Source organism: Scaptodrosophila lebanonensis, unplaced genomic scaffold (genome assembly GCF_003285725.1).
Source record: "Scaptodrosophila lebanonensis strain 11010-0011.00,11010-0021.00 unplaced genomic scaffold, SlebRS2 tig00001412-arrow-pilon, whole genome shotgun sequence".
In the NCBI taxonomy this organism is placed as follows: Eukaryota; Metazoa; Arthropoda; class Insecta; order Diptera; family Drosophilidae; genus Scaptodrosophila; species Scaptodrosophila lebanonensis.
Genome location: NW_022060739.1, coordinates 11931611 through 11947430, shown reverse-complemented (window position 1 = coordinate 11947430; position 15820 = coordinate 11931611). Strand labels below are relative to the sequence as shown.

General features: G+C 40.0%; 2 protein-coding genes across 2 annotated transcripts; one reads left to right on the top strand and one right to left on the bottom strand.

Annotated features, from left to right (window-relative positions):
* Nucleotides 1-215: 215 nt before the first annotated feature.
* On the top strand, nt 216-3325 carry LOC115631657. The gene is made up of 2 exons (XM_030528469.1): nt 216-333; nt 400-3325. Exons 1-2 carry the CDS (start codon nt 263-265, stop codon nt 2774-2776), a joined length of 2448 nt encoding a protein of 815 aa, XP_030384329.1. The 5' UTR covers nt 216-262; the 3' UTR covers nt 2777-3325.
* Nucleotides 3326-3523: 198 nt separating this feature from the next.
* On the bottom strand, nt 3524-15573 carry LOC115631658 (EF-hand domain-containing protein D2 homolog). The gene is made up of 2 exons (XM_030528471.1): nt 14952-15573; nt 3524-4419 (listed from the first exon to the last, which is right to left on the bottom strand). The coding sequence occupies exons 1-2, from the start codon at nt 15353-15355 to the stop codon at nt 4005-4007; spliced, it is 819 nt and encodes a 272-aa protein (XP_030384331.1). The 5' UTR covers nt 15356-15573; the 3' UTR covers nt 3524-4004.
* Nucleotides 15574-15820: the final 247 nt, after the last annotated feature.

Below are 15820 nucleotides of genomic sequence, written 5' to 3'. Positions count from 1 at the left end.
CACTGTGGCTTTTTAGTGCATCCAAGTGAAATTTGCCACACAGTTGAATACAAAATACCATCATTTTTGTATTGGTGTGTTGCAGTATTATACTAAAAATATACCATAAAGAATCCGTATGTGAAGAATATTATGACGTAACTATGCAGAGTAAATAAGTTCCATACCTTCAATGCCATACCTTCTCATCATCATGAATGGAACCAGCGGAGCAAAACAAAGCTAGTTTTTCATCTCTAATTTGTTAAATATTTTCTACATAATGCCCGCCCACTGCGCGGTGGCAAATTGCAGCGATAAATACGTACATGGCGGTAGCATTTCCTTTCACAGGTGCGTAGTAATATACATATTTGATTAAATGTAATATTTATTTGCTATATTTTGTTTACGGCGCAGATTTCCGTTTAAGCGAAAGAATTTGTTGCAAAAATGGCAGCAATTTACGATGCGCAGTGCTCAGTGGATGCCGTCCAAGTGGAGCGCAGTATGCAGTCGCCACTTCCTTGAGACGGACTTTAATTGCACGAACAATCGGAAAACATTGAAGAAAAATGCAGTCCCAACTGTGCGCGTGGAGCCCGACTCACCTGCATCAGAGGCAGGCAAACAGACCTTGTCCAGCACAGCGGAGGGGATAGCCTCGACGAACGGCACAAAGACGACATGTCGTTTCTGCGGCCTGTCCGCACCGTATTGTGTGTCCTTCGATAACAGCTTTGAGTTGTTCGGCATGGTGCAAAAATGCTTTCCAACGCTGCAAATACTGCAGGACGACACGCTACCGAAGGACATATGTGGAGAGTGCCATAAGCAATTGCAGCGCTTTTCGCAATTCATCGATGTGGTAATGCAGGCGCAGAGCGATCTGCAACGCAAGTATCGACGACAGCCGAAGATTAAGCAGGAGCCGGCGGTGCGCGTGAAGCAGGAGGCTTGCGAAAGTCTGGACAACTTGTTTCCTGACGAACTGGACATGGGCATGGACGAGGGCTGCTGTGAGCACGAGCAGGTGACGAGCGACGAAGCCACCGAGCAGAAGCTGCAATTCTGTGACTTCCCCATGCTTAATGCCCAGGACATCATCAACAACTGTGATATCATGGAGATTATCAATCTAGATGATCCATTTATTAACATCCCTGATGATTCGGATGTGGTTCAGCAATCGCAGACCCAAGCCGCGCATCCTGGTGCTGTGAATGCGACTAATCTGCAAAGTGCGACTGAAATGCTGCAGGCTGAGATGCTTACCGAGGAGCACAACTATGCCAAAGAGGACTGGCAGCTGCCTCCGCATCAGTACAAGACGGAGAAGCTGGAATGTTCTGAACAGGCGGAACAACAGACCGCTGCCTCTGCTGCTGCTACGGTGAAGCCCCCGCCAGAGCCACGTTCCAGCAGACCGATTGTTACGAATGTTAGTGAGATTCCCAATCCCTTGCTGTGTGAATTGTTGCCTCCTCCAACTGCGACCTCCACATCGCTAGCAGCCAACACTACACCCACCAGCAAGCCCAACATAGTAGTCCTCAATGACAGCGTTGTGCCATTTTCAGCAGACTTTCGTTTCCACAATTGCACGCTCTGCACGGCAAAGTTCTTCACCGCCGACAGCTTGAATCAGCACTATGCGCATACACATGTCGCCAACAGTCAGCCGCCGCCGATGGTCAGTGTGCCACTCCTTAATGTTAGCACCACTAAAGCGATGCCACTGAAGCTGGAGACAACTAGCAGCACACAGAGTTTGCCCAGCGTGCCTCTACTGAGCGCACACAATGACTATTGGCAGGCCAGCGATGCCTGGCGGCCCAACGCTATGTTTCAGCCTGGGACGGGGCTGCAAGCGCCGAAGAAGAAAATTGATATTTTGGACATGCAGCGAAGTTTCCTTCATCATGATGATCTTATGCCCAAGTTGGCCACACATTTGCCGCCACAACCTCCGCCGGATACCTCTCATTCCATAATCAGCACGGTAGATCCGAGCCTCAATGATGTTTCAGCGAATTATGCCAAATTGTCCGCCCGCTTTCGCCGTCTGCAGCGGCAGTGTCGAAAACTAAAGGATGTTTCCAAAGCCAGAGCAGCACGCCGAAGCTGTCGCCAATGCTCGAAACGATTCACTAGCATACGAACACTTTTACGCCATCGCAGACTGAAGCGTCACTTTGTGGCAAAACCGCAGCATTTTGCTGCCAAGTGCTGCGGCTGCTTTAGACTCTTTTACTCCCGTCTCGGCCTGCGCCAACATATGCGCTACATCTGCCAGTCGTTGCCGCTGCGTAGCACGCGTCTCAATAGTTTCAAGTGTCGCCACTGCCATGCGATAACGTTCACTCATTGGCGAATCTATCGGCGTCACGAACTCAAGTGCCGCACTCGACAACTCAACCTGGGAAGTCAGATTATGTCCAAGCATCTGCCGAAGCGCTCGCGGCGAAACCTTCCCGTCCGCACCGTTGGCGGAAGCAACAAAAACAGCTGCCACGTATGCCAGAAAACATTCAGTTCAGTTACTGGACTCAAGCAGCATTTGGTCACCCACACGACGGAGCGTCGCTACAAATGTGGCATCTGCGCGAAGGTCTTCAAACGACGCAATGGACTGTCGCAGCACATCAAAGGCTTTCACTTGCAACTCAAGCCGCACGAATGTCCTGTATGCAAGCACCGTTACGCCCTCAAGTGCGACATGCTGCGTTGCCGGCACTCCCAACGACGTGGTGGGGGAGCCCCAGGCACCGCCACCTTCTCCGCCATCGAAGAATGAAACATGCCCCCAGCATCTCCATACATACAATTCTATACTAACCACTACTCGGAACACAACAAGCACATATCTGACCAAAAACATTCTAGGATTCATGGATCTCTTCCTACTCTGTTAGCTTCTTCACTAAGAAGTAAAAAGGAAATTCTCCCCTTTTTAAACATTATGGACTTAGATTTTAAGGAAAACTGTTAACTATTCAATAGCACCTAATTGGAATTAAAATCAGGTGGACACGATCAATCAATGACTTGTTAACTCGGAAACCCCGATTACACACCAACATTTGAGAAATGTTGCAAGGAAGATTTATAGAAGAAAATTAATTAATTAATTAATTACAGAAACATAATCAGCGAGCTATTGTTTTCCGATACGGCACATCTGGTTTTGCATCCCATCTATATACTGAGGAACCGCAGCTGCCATGGGTTTAGCAAATAAATGCGAGTCCATTGACTGTTTGTATTATATACATTTATTTATTTGCATGTGTCAAGATATATTAAAAGGATACTATTATTAATTATCCTACTTGCTGTTGTTACACATATTTGCGTTTGCTTTCCATAATATCTGTATTGTATTTAGTGCTTAAACGGCGGATTTCTTTTTGTCTAAAACTAAATTTAATCTTGAAACGCTGTAATTTAAACTTAGGGGCATTAAAAGTTTCTTTTTTTTATGTACAGAGAGTAACGAAGCGTGGAGGCCAATTGCTAATTTAGGAACTACAAACGTTTATAATTCTTTTTAGATTTGTTTACAAACTTATAACTTTTTATTAGTTATTGATTAATTGCAATGTAACATGAAACTGATAGACATGGCACTAAACATACATAATTGCGGCTGAACAACCAAGTGTTTCGACTGAACAAAAAATTAACACAAAAAATATAAACAAAATTGCTCGTCCTTAGTCTACATAACATGCTTCACTTAATACTTATTTAATTGAATTAATGCTTTTGGTATGCTTGCATTTATGTATGTATAAGTAATATATGTATGTATGTAAGTATTTATGTATGTATGTATGTATGTATTTATTATAATATGAGCGATAATATCGGTGTAGCTATGTGATGATCGATAATGCTTTCGTATCAAGCTCCAGCATGATAGAAATGTTATTCTTTTGTTTAACCTACGACAATGAATTACGCGCTAAACTACAATAATCCCTTGCCCAGTGCATTCACCGACGGGGTGTGTGGAGCGCCTCTTACTGGAAGATGGCGGCACGCTGCTGGAACTGCTGGCGTCGTTGGGCGCGCTCCTCCTCCTCGCGACGACGCTCCTCCTGCTCCTGCCTGATCTCGTCGTGGAATTTATTCGTGCGCAGCTGCTGCTCGATCTTTGCCTCGAAGAAGTTCTTGGCGCCGCTAACGCCGACCTCCTCCACGTTGATTTCGGTCAGACGGGCCAACTGATTGAGGCCAGAATCGCTGTCCAGCTCGCCGGCCTGCGCCTTGCGATAGATGAGTAAGAACTCGCGGAACGAGATCTTGCCATCCTGATCCTCGTCGACGTCGGCAATCATTTTCTTCAGACCCAGATGGGTCTGCGGGGCGCCCAGCTTCTCCATCATGAACTTAAGTTCGCTCAGATCCAAAAAGCCATCGCGGGCAGTGTCATAGCTGCAATTAAGAAACGGAGAGAGGCAATTAGTAGGAAGTAGGCATAAAGAAAACAATTGCTATTCAATTAGCGGCTATAAAGCCGTCGTCCTACATAAGTATTAGCAATCGATAGGCGTAACTGAAGCCCAGAGCCGTGGCCCTAAAGAGCTGTACGAGGTCGCGTGTCAAAGCCAAATCGAAGCTTTTCGTTAAGTTCACTGACTTTTCAGCGAAGACAGCAGTCGCCGACTACCGCTGAGCAGACATTAAATACGTAATCTGTGATGCGTCGTCATCAGACGATCGTGAAAGTCAAGAGTTCAAATTTCCGTTGCATGGAAAAGTGCAGCTTCCGACTTGGCTGTTACGTGTGTTGTTGTGGTGTGGGCAGGAAATTGCCGGCAATAAAACTAATGTACCTATCTCTACTTATTTGCCAAATACATTATGAAAGAGATGCTTTAAGCGAAGATATTAGCCAGCATTGTTCAATGCGGCAGAAGCGCAACTTTTGTGTGTTGCACTGTGGCTTTTAAGCTCGAATTAGGCCCAAATTATAGCCATTGTTTTTATTATATTTTTTATTATTTTTTTTCATTTGCACTGTGGCTCTTCTGTGGAGGTGAGGGCCAAAATGATATAAAATGTTGTTTTCTATTGCTATTGGCCTGTAATCTGAAAAGACTTCTGTTGCTTAGTTCAAATAAGTATATTGCGGAACTATTTAAATCACTATCTGCGTATGTGTTTTTAATAAATTGCTTTCAATCGAGACGGAAAGCACTGAAAAATCAATAAGAAAGATGCCCCAAATATTGATACATTTTGTATTATCAGGCCCACTGTGCGTTCGCCTTACAACTGCGGAAACCAGCCAAGTGGGCACGACCTTGCAAGCGCACTGAAGGATGGCCGCAGAAGCGCCAAACAGGAAAAACTAGTTGGTCCGTGAGGCAGGCGCGTGGCTAAAAATAAGAGCTGAGAGCACAAACAAAAATGCAAGTGGCCATCAGGAAATTGGCCAGCTCAAGCAATTACGAATTTGAAGACGTACTCGTACCAATCTCTGGTTAGCTATTAAGGAAAAAAAGTTTCAATAACTTTCGATTTCATAGCGACAATAATTGTCATTAGAAGCTGGCCAGCACACGTAATAGCCAGAGGGGGGGAACAACAGAAATAACAATTTCACTTTCAGCCGGCAGTGGTTGTTTCTATTGTTATTTTTATTGTTTGCTATTAGTTACATACGAGTTATAGTATCTATTTATTTATTTATTAGGCTCCGTTGCATTCAATTGTATTCGACATGTTACGTTTCACTTAAACGCCAAACTGTGCGTGCGAAGAAAGTAATGAGCTGCTCGTCGACATCTTCCAGCAAAGATGGGCAGTCGGTGTCGACACACAGTGCCACACGACGCAGATTTTTGTACTCAAAAAGTGATTTGTACTTACTTTTAGAAGTCATGATCATGAATTCAAAATAAATTAAATATCAATAGTTGAAATCGTACATCTTAAAGTAATTGTCAATTATAGCAATTATCTGTCATTTCACCAAACATTTCCCAGATTTCTTAGGTTTGAGAATGTGGGTAGAACTAGCTGTCCTTCGTTAACCGCTCTCCATTTGGAACTACAACTAATTATGTTTCTACACGGTAGATTGGTTCATATTTTCCAGAAAGGGTCGTGTAAAAAAAGACATTGCTCATATGTTATTTTGAATTGTGATAATTGGAATAAAGTCGAGCAACCATATATAACATTTTCAAATCAAAACAGTGTAAAATAAGACCGTATAAAAACAGAATTAGGTGTATTTGGTTGCCTTCTTTCTGGAACCTATCATCAAAAGCATAAAGGGAATTCCGTGTACGAAAATTAAAAACCATTAATACTCTAATATGACGATTGTTCAGCTTCATATAAAATGTCGGATTTGTATTCAACACACTAGATGAAAATGCCATAAATTTAATGCCAGGATAAAATGATCCGGTTCGGAAGAAGATAAATTACAAGTGTACTCCGATTGAGAGCCATTGCCCCACTGTGCGCCACCGTCGTCGTCGCCACAAAGCAGTGGCGCATTACACGCCAAAGAAACGATTAATTGGTGCCATTGTTGCGCAGCTGCGGTTACTGATGCCGCTTTTAATTAACGTGAATTACAGCATTGCGTGAATGTGACAATTGGCACCTCTTTTCTTCGCTTTCGCTGTTGTCTTTCTAATTAACTGGAGATAACAGTTGGCGCACGTCGGCGCCGAGGAGTTGCCGACAGAATTAGCATAAATCAGAAGATTTAATCAATTTTTATAGCTTCAGGGAATTTTAGTAGTTTTGGTTTACTTAGAAAATGTTTAAAAGACGGTTTTGTCGGGAAATAAACGGTCCCCAAATTAAGAATGCGCTTTAAATGGTTATTAATATAAAAAACGCATTTTATAAACCCAAAAAAAAATCATACATATCTTAAAACCCGCACTTGAACATTTTTGTTTGCATTTTGTTTACATTTTTAGGTATGCCTGAATATGTTTTGGGTAGAATATGCCTTAATGTGGTATCAGAAAATAAGTATTACAAGAGCGATACACGATATACATATGTACTTAATAGTGGGTTTTGTTATTTGTTGCCAGGGTTAAGGAAATTAAACTGATAAACAACAAAAATAGTATGTCGATCAACCATTAAAAGCATTTTAGTTAAATGTTTTTCTGTGCACTCTTTTAAAGGTACGTTTGCATGCAAATGCAAAGCTTATCATATGTTGAGACATCAATTGAAAGCAATGGCTGCGACGCAAAACAGCTCTACTACTAGTCATAAATATGTACATGCATATATGCTGATACTAGCATAACTAAGGCAGGGCAGAGCTTAGTATATGACTAGTTTCCGGAGTTTAATCGCATATAAGTCAGAAGCAGGCAAAGCCGATTCAGCATAAAATAGTGCATTGCTAGGTTTATTCTGCGACTAGTTGATCGGCAGATCAGGAGACGTAACTAGCGCTTGTGGGTTTCTGGAGCCAAGATTTATTATTATAAGTCCCACACATATATTGCAACGGCAAGTTTATTACTTTACAGTGAAAACTCTCTTGACCGGATACTCACGGTCGACCAAATTTTGTCCGCCCAAGGGGAGTGTCCGGGGGATACCTTTATATAGTAGTTTATACAGCGATCGAATTCTTTTGAAAAGGAGTTTTCACTATACAAGTACTTTCTGGCTGGGCTGGCTTAACCTAGATTATGCTGAAGCGCGATTAACCTAGACAAATATGTAGTGCATAGCCACAACAAAGTATCATAAGTTCGAGGAATATTCAATAAGCCAGTAATCGTACAACTGACAAACTGGAGGTTTCTCAAGGCCTACTTGGCAAAAAAGTGGGTGTTCAAACGCATCTCAACATCGGTTCTCGCACCTAACTCCAATTTAAAGGCACAATTTTCTATATAAGCACTCACCAAACCATACAAGGATCACTCCAACCTAGTATTTTCTTTTGGTACAGGGTATTAAAAGCCCCATTTTAGGTGCGCCTTGGGTTCATTTTGTTTTGATTTCGAAGCTGGTTGGTGAAGCTCTTTTGGCCATTTGAACGCTTCATTGCATTTCAAAACATGTGAATTATCTGCACATTTGTGTATAAATGTACATATGTATTTATGTAAATTCATAGTTTTTGTTGCCTTTGTACAGTTCAGCAGCTAACGGGGTCAGCTGATTGTTGTTGTAGATGCATGCCGCATTAGCGGTGCAAATGCTGCCATTTGTGGCACATAATTTGTTGCCTCGCCATTACGTGGCATTGTGCTATTGTTGTTGCTATTGCAATTATTGGTCGCACATGTATGTATGTACATACATATTTAGGCCCCACTGCCTTTTCCCTATAACCAACTTCAGGCAGCTTGTTCATAGTGCACAGACAAGTGTTTTTATGTTTGCAAGCATTGTTGTTGCTGTTATTGTTGTTTGTGTTGCATTTGTTTCTGGGGCCAAACCTAAAGAAAAACTTCGATATACTAGCGTGCAGCTAGAGTGCCTTTGCATTTGCTCGCCCTACTGTTTTTATTTGCGATTTGTTTATTTCCACCTCTTTTCCATTGTACCGGCAAGTCTTTGAATATGTACATACATACTTATGTAAATATGTACAAGTGTACATAAAAATATACAAACATATGTATGCATTTGGGAATTAGAAGTTTGTTTTATTTGCGATACCCAACGAAATCAGATTATAGTGACCAAGTAAAAAGTTTCATAACAAAAGAATATACATGCTTAGTACATACTTGTGTACATATGTTTGTGAAAATATTTGTTTATAATTATTTTAATAACATTTTCTAATTGGCTATTTCATTTGAAATGTTGAATTTTTATATTGGTTTGAAACAATTGTTTTCTAGGAATAAGGAAATAAGATTATACAAACTTCTTTTTAGAACTCAGCTATCATACATATACAACATACATATATCTATGTATAGTACTTAGCTTTATCTTAGTATAACTAGTCAGCGTCTGAATCATTCGTAATCGAGGCACAGAGCACAATCGCTAAAGCTAGAGAGCTGGAATTTGTACGCAAGTTTCCTTTAAAATCGATGACGCGATTTTGAAAAACTCAAAAAGGCAGTTTAACAGTTTAAACTAGTTTTGAGATAAAGCGACGCTTTCGTTGGAAAACATTAACTAACTATGTTGAACACAAACTTTATAGCAGCTGTTATACATACATATACAGTGTATACCAGTGATTAATTTACAATAGCGCAGCCATTATATATTTTTAAAAATTCGTAGTTTTTGCCTAAAATCAAACCTCTATTCTATGAAAAAAAGTCTGCCAGTTGTGTCAACTTCTGCACTGAAATCAGTGCAATTAGTCATTACAATGGCAATTGAAGCAAATCCGAAATCTGGAAATAAAACTTGCACTTGTTTTTGCCAACGAACTTTGTTGCGTATTAACTGTTAATTAGCTGTTGTCTGCACTCTTTATTGTGTCTCTTTTTTTTTTTTTTGAATTTAAAATCTGTTGTCTGCTGCAGTTTTCAGCTCATTTCGTAAAATGATAATATACATCAGCAACTACTTATCCTTACTTACAACAACTTATGAGCTTTTTCGATACGCCGACTATGGAAGTACGCGTTATCGCAGCTCTTCCCTTGTTCCCTTACATTGGGCTCTCATGCTTCCTGTGTAACTAAAAATACTCGACTCTGCCGCGACCCACGCAGCGCTCTCATTTCTAGCTGCCAACAACTAGATGTTGCTGTTACTGTTGCCCTGATTTCGAAATGTCGAGGAGTGGCGGCTTTTTTATTTTTGGAAGCACAAATTGAATAGAGTAGTGGGGGAGTCGAGAGGCTGTTCGTTGGCTGACTAAGTATGTGCCGGACTATCCATTTCATTGTCAGCAACAGTCGCTCTTATCTGCTTTCTGCAAATACTGACAATACTGACGACTTTCAAGATAAGATTAGCAGATGTCTCAGCATCTGCAAGATTAACCTACAAGTATGTATATATCAGTTTATTTCTTTGTTGCGCAGTGCTTGCAGGGGTTTCGAAATGGAAACAAATGAGAACTCCCTCCTCACATTGCTATCGGTTAACTGACCATCAAATGCTAGCTATACTTTTGTATAAAAATATATACTTTTGTATGTAGCTCCGCCCGCATGTGTTGAGTGAAATCAACAAGAAATTTGTATGCAATACATACTTATACATACACATCACGTATAACATTGCAGTTGCTTTGCAATAGGCCTAAAATCGTACATGATGAAAGCCCATTTGCCTTTTAGCCTACATTGAAAAATGTATGTGCATACAAGTAGTGTTTTTTGAGTTATTGAAGTAACTTCAAAGCTAAAATTCAAGGTGATATTTCACATCTGCTGGACAAGCACACAAACTGTTGGAAAGATAGATTCCAGATATGCTAATGAAGCAATTACTTATTCAAACCATTTTGGCATGTGAATGTTGCCAGTGGCTTAAGTTTATAAATTTCTGTTGAAATTCGAGCTTATAATAGTTTTAGGCCTTACACAAAAACAAGCAATCAAATCATGCTTTTTACAATGTTGCACAGGAAGGAAGGAAGGATCCATCGGTGGTCACAACATTGCTATCGACATTTAAGTTGGTTATCGGAGAGCGAGAACTATCCAATTTTGTATGCACTACACATAGATAACGGACTTTGTGTGTTCAGACATACATACAGAAATGAATATAAGTATATACATGGCGCAAAAATGCAAACAAATTAGAATTCTAAATTGGTTGGCAAACGATGTCAATGAACCTGTCGCCGCAACTCTTGTTACTTCCCTGCAGGAAGTTCAGCAACTCTTGAGGCTAAATTGCGGCCGCAATTGTCCCGAAATGTGCAACACAACCCTATTTTACATACAGGCATACACTTAGTACGCATGCTAGAGTGGGCTTTTGTGCAATAATGGTGAGTGGTGGTTGCTGGCTGTGTGCTTAATTAAAAGTTCTCGCGCCACTGCCATGGAACCCCCCACAAGCACATACAAATGACAACAACAAAAGTAACCATACACATGTAACTAAGCATAATGGGTAAAGCGCATTTGCCTTGAACTCAAATTGTACTCGTTGGTCAACTGCGAACCCAACAAACCAAAGTGTCAGAGCGTTGACATGACCATGGCATCAACACACCACCAGACAAGCAAACAAAAATCACCACAGATATTACAAAATGTGTGAGTGTGGGTGTGGGGAGGTGTGTATGCGTGTATGCGCACCATTTTACAGTTGGATTTGCATGCGGATTCTACAATAAAGAGTGCGACATTGAATTCAAAATGAATCAGAGAAAAAGTTGATGGGCAATACCCAAGAGAGAGCTGTTACTCTACTAAGTCTTTTTGGAGATTTACCGCTGCATGACCGACTGTTAAGTGTGCATGTATCCGATAAGACATGCGAGAATGATGCTCTGTGCTTCTCCAAACTACTGATTTATGTATGTATGTATATGTTTAATTGAGTTGTTGTTGTTGCTAGCCTAAGCGCATAATCAATACAATTAAGCTGCGCCTCTAACAATGATTGCACACCCACACGCCACCACAACGAAAGACCATCACACAATATTGTGTGTATGCTTATCGTCTCGGCCCGGAAACGCTTTTAAGCAAACCAAAGGCAGCCCAGCCAGTGAGCGCAGGAAAATTGCGGAAAATTGCGACTTAATATGTGAAACAGGAAATTAAAACGAAAAATCAACAAACAAAAAACTACGATGCTGTTAAAATTTAACATGCCTGTATTATACATGATATGCCTATACATATGAATGTATGTATGTATGCGTGTGATAGCCCCATGCTAAGAAAAAGTGGATGGTGGGTGGTGGTAGGTTGGAAAAGCGCATTAACTTTAATTTACACAAACTACAATAATTGGCTTGTGAGTAAGACAAAGCTAAATAATGATTTTCAAACGAACTCAAAATAGAAAATTGTTCATTGATATATATTATATTTCTTAATATTTAAACAAAAGAAATAATGCTATTTAAACCAAACAAATGCCCTGCACAACAACGCATAAATTCTGTTACTAATTTATACAAATTTGTACATGGGTACCTTTGTATTCCTTCCCCTAATAATGTAAATCAAAAGAATATGTGATTCACGATCACCGGAGTGAGTACGGCGTATGAATCAGCCGTAATTTTCAACTCGATTTTTACGTTTTACAATATAATAAGTAAGTATCTATAGCGCCTTTTTTCGACACAATTTCGATCTCATTTTGCAGCCTCAACACAATTATATTTCATTCAATTTTTTAAACAGCCTTTAAATAATGTAAATATTCAGAGATTTCCGGCCACCACAACTGATGTTCTTGTTCTGCGTATAACGCATCGGATTTGTTTATATATTAGAACAAGTGCGGCGTTTCTTGGAAAGAGCTCTGATTCAGAGGCAATTTAATGCAGCGATAGCTATGGTCGGCAAAAAAAAAACAACAATTTAAAATGTTAAATTGAAATGCAAAACACAATTCCGCATAGTGACTCACACAAATAAAAGCAATAACAATGAAAACGTAAACAAATGAACATATGACGGGTATGTAAATATTAATTTCAACCATCTTGGTTTTTATAATGCGGCAGGAGCTTGATTTTAAATTAAATTAACACGTTTGCGTGTTGCGAAAAATAATTATCGGATGAGCAGAGTCGTGATTTTAAATGCCAAAGTACTCGACGCTCCAGTTCTACAGGTTTCCTATAATACTTGTAACAACAAAAACAGTAACAACAACAACGTCTTAGAGTCACGACACTGCGCAGTAGAGATGCTTGGATACTGGCTTGAATCAGATTAGGTTTCGGCCCCAGATATGTCTTTTAAATTCAATTATTGACAAAAAGGAGGTACATTATGTTCAATTATATTACCTACATTTTTTTTTGAGCATTTGATGCAACTTATATTACTTTTTTTTAATAAAAATCTATTTTGTATGAAATTGTATTTAATTTTTAGTAAAATACAGCATTGCCTGAAAGTTTCTATCACAATAATACGATATTTTACGATATAATGGTCCTATGGGATACTTTTTTAGTATGATTTAAAAATAGTTAATAAATTAAGTTTTAAAATATATTTTTTTAATTAAATTAATGTCAAAATTAAAGAAGACAACCTTGTATGTTATATTAAGAACAAATATCGACTGTAAAAACTAAAACTTCTTTTCATTTTCATTTAAAACATCAATTCTTAGGGTTTTTTTTTTACAAAAACAAGTGGAAACGTTATACATAGTCGGGTGTCTATGTGTTATTATAAAAATTAAAAACCAAATATTAAACGAAATTTTAGTGAACATTTCTTGTTGTGTCCGAGACCTAGGTGTTTATACGACACACGACACAGTCTTGTACTTTTTAGGGAAAGAAACATTGTTAGACAGTTGTAAGTTTTCCCAGACTTTGTGGCGCTACTCATTGCAGTTGCGAGGCACGTTCAGTTGCCGCACAGTAATTTCCATTGCTTCGATTCGTTGCAACATTTCATTTTGGCAATTTGCCAATGTTTATGACAGCATTGCGTACACACTGACTGTTGTTTGGGGCGTGACTGCCGTTTGGGGCAGGGTTGACCCACATGTGGCCAACACCTTTAAAAAAGCCCCTGGTTCCAAGTCAAAAGAAAAGTTCGCGCCCGTCACTTTAAGCTAAAACCCAACAAAGAGAATGCAGAAGTACATGGAAAAATCAACTCCAGAGAGTGCTTTTGGCCATTTGGCATTAATTTTTCTTAGCTAAACGAATGAAATAAATTTGTTCTTTCATGCATTGTTTTAAGCGCGACTAATGAATTAACCGAATGAATTATTCAGAAGCTTGACATTGTAGGCTAAGTATTCATTATTTAATTATATAAAATAGATCTATTTTTCAGGAAGTTCCATGGACCTTATGATTTCTTAGAAAATGTGGAATGAAAGGTCTGCGAAACGTAAGATTTTTAAGCAATTAATTAGGCTATCGTAAAGACCCTAAATATTATCTAATTGACGGAACATTTAAGGCGACATATTCATAATCATGATGATAAGTTTAGAGGATGAGAGTGTCTGAATACTTGAGATAGTATTATCAGTGGAATTACTAACACTATCGGAGGGGTTTCTTGTTGGTGGGGGGAATGAGACGATATTTAATAAAACTGTAATCAGAACGCCAAGCTAAGTCCAATTGGATGAGCTCAGATAGTTGAGTTGCCGCTTATCAGCTAAATTAAAAGCGTCATACATACGGACGTGCTTATTATGTGGAATTGAACTTGAGAAATGAATTCAATAAAATAAAATGTCGCGAGCTATTTATTATACAACAGATGCCGAGCGCTTCATCGCACACGTCAGGCCAAATAACTGGGTGTAACCGCAGAAACCTAAGGAAACTGTAGAAAGGCCATTTAATGGTCCAATGAGAAATGAATCGCGCTATTATCACACCTGACGTGTGCCAGTAGAAAGAAATAATGAAATTTGAGCCTCACAGGTAAACTATATATACAGGTAAACTATATATATAGCTACACTGCAAATATTGGCTGTGACTTTGACTCATGCGAGCGTCCGCAGAACACGGAATGTGCAACTAGCTGTGACAAAGCCCGCTGAGTCATAAGCCGGCCCCCAAGTACCCCAATCCCCTTGTAATCAGCCAATTCCCAGGCGTTAAATGCATTTTTAGCCGCCTATTTAGCCTGACACTGTCACTGTGAGGCTGTTGTTGAGTAATAAGTAATGAGCATGATGAAGTTTTATTGCAAACAATCTTAAACAATTGCAGTTTATGTGAATTGGGTGGGAATGTGCAATCAAATAAAATGGCATGAGAAAAAGTCTCCATAATACAAAAGAGATAGATATAAAGGGAGACCCGTAATAAAAGCCGATAACGTCTATAAGAGATTATGTATGGTACTTACGTATTAAAGGTTTTTTGATAATCCTTGATCTGCTTGCGCGAAAACTCATGGAATTCGGTGTAGACGTTTACCACCTTAAATGTGCGCGGCACCTCAATGCCCGCTTCCTGCGAATCCATGATCTCCTGCCGACGGTTCAGTATGTGCGTCAGCTCCGAACTGTCCGTAGTGCAGGACGAATCGATGCTGCCGTTGCGGCCGAAAGAGGGTCGACGTCCATTGCTTGTTATGGGCACGCCCGTAACCGAGGACGATGCGGAGGAGGCGTTCGAAGATACCGACATTTTCACTTTAGTATGCAAATGTTTGTTTGCCTGTGCTGGAATTTCCACAAACTTCTGTAGTTGCGAATGCGGTACACACCCTAGAATTGCAGCAGACAGGACACGGATGTCAGGATACATACACACCCGCACAATTTTTCAACACAACACACGACGCCCACACAAATACGCAAAACTGTGTCTTAAATGCTTTTCGGTTTCGATATTGTTATATTTTGTACGTTAAATTCGTATTGAAATTTAAATATTGTTGCTCTGTGACGCGCGCCAAAAAAATCACGAATAGAACGTTTGTGCAGGTTGTTTTCACTGAAAATTTTATTTATACACCAACGAATACAACAACAGCGCCCGAAGTCAAAAACACGAATGAGCGGCATAGCTATCGATGCTAATACCAATAGTTGCAGCTATCGAGTGGTGAGTATGGTGAACTAGTGGTGTGCGGTATGTAGATGCAGCTATTTCTGATAAGAACGATTGTTGGAGAACAGCGTTAGCACTGGTGGCAATAGCACTGAATGAGCAAGCATTTTGGGTATTTGCAATTCAATTCAATCATTTTTTCCGTTTAATTTAAGTTTA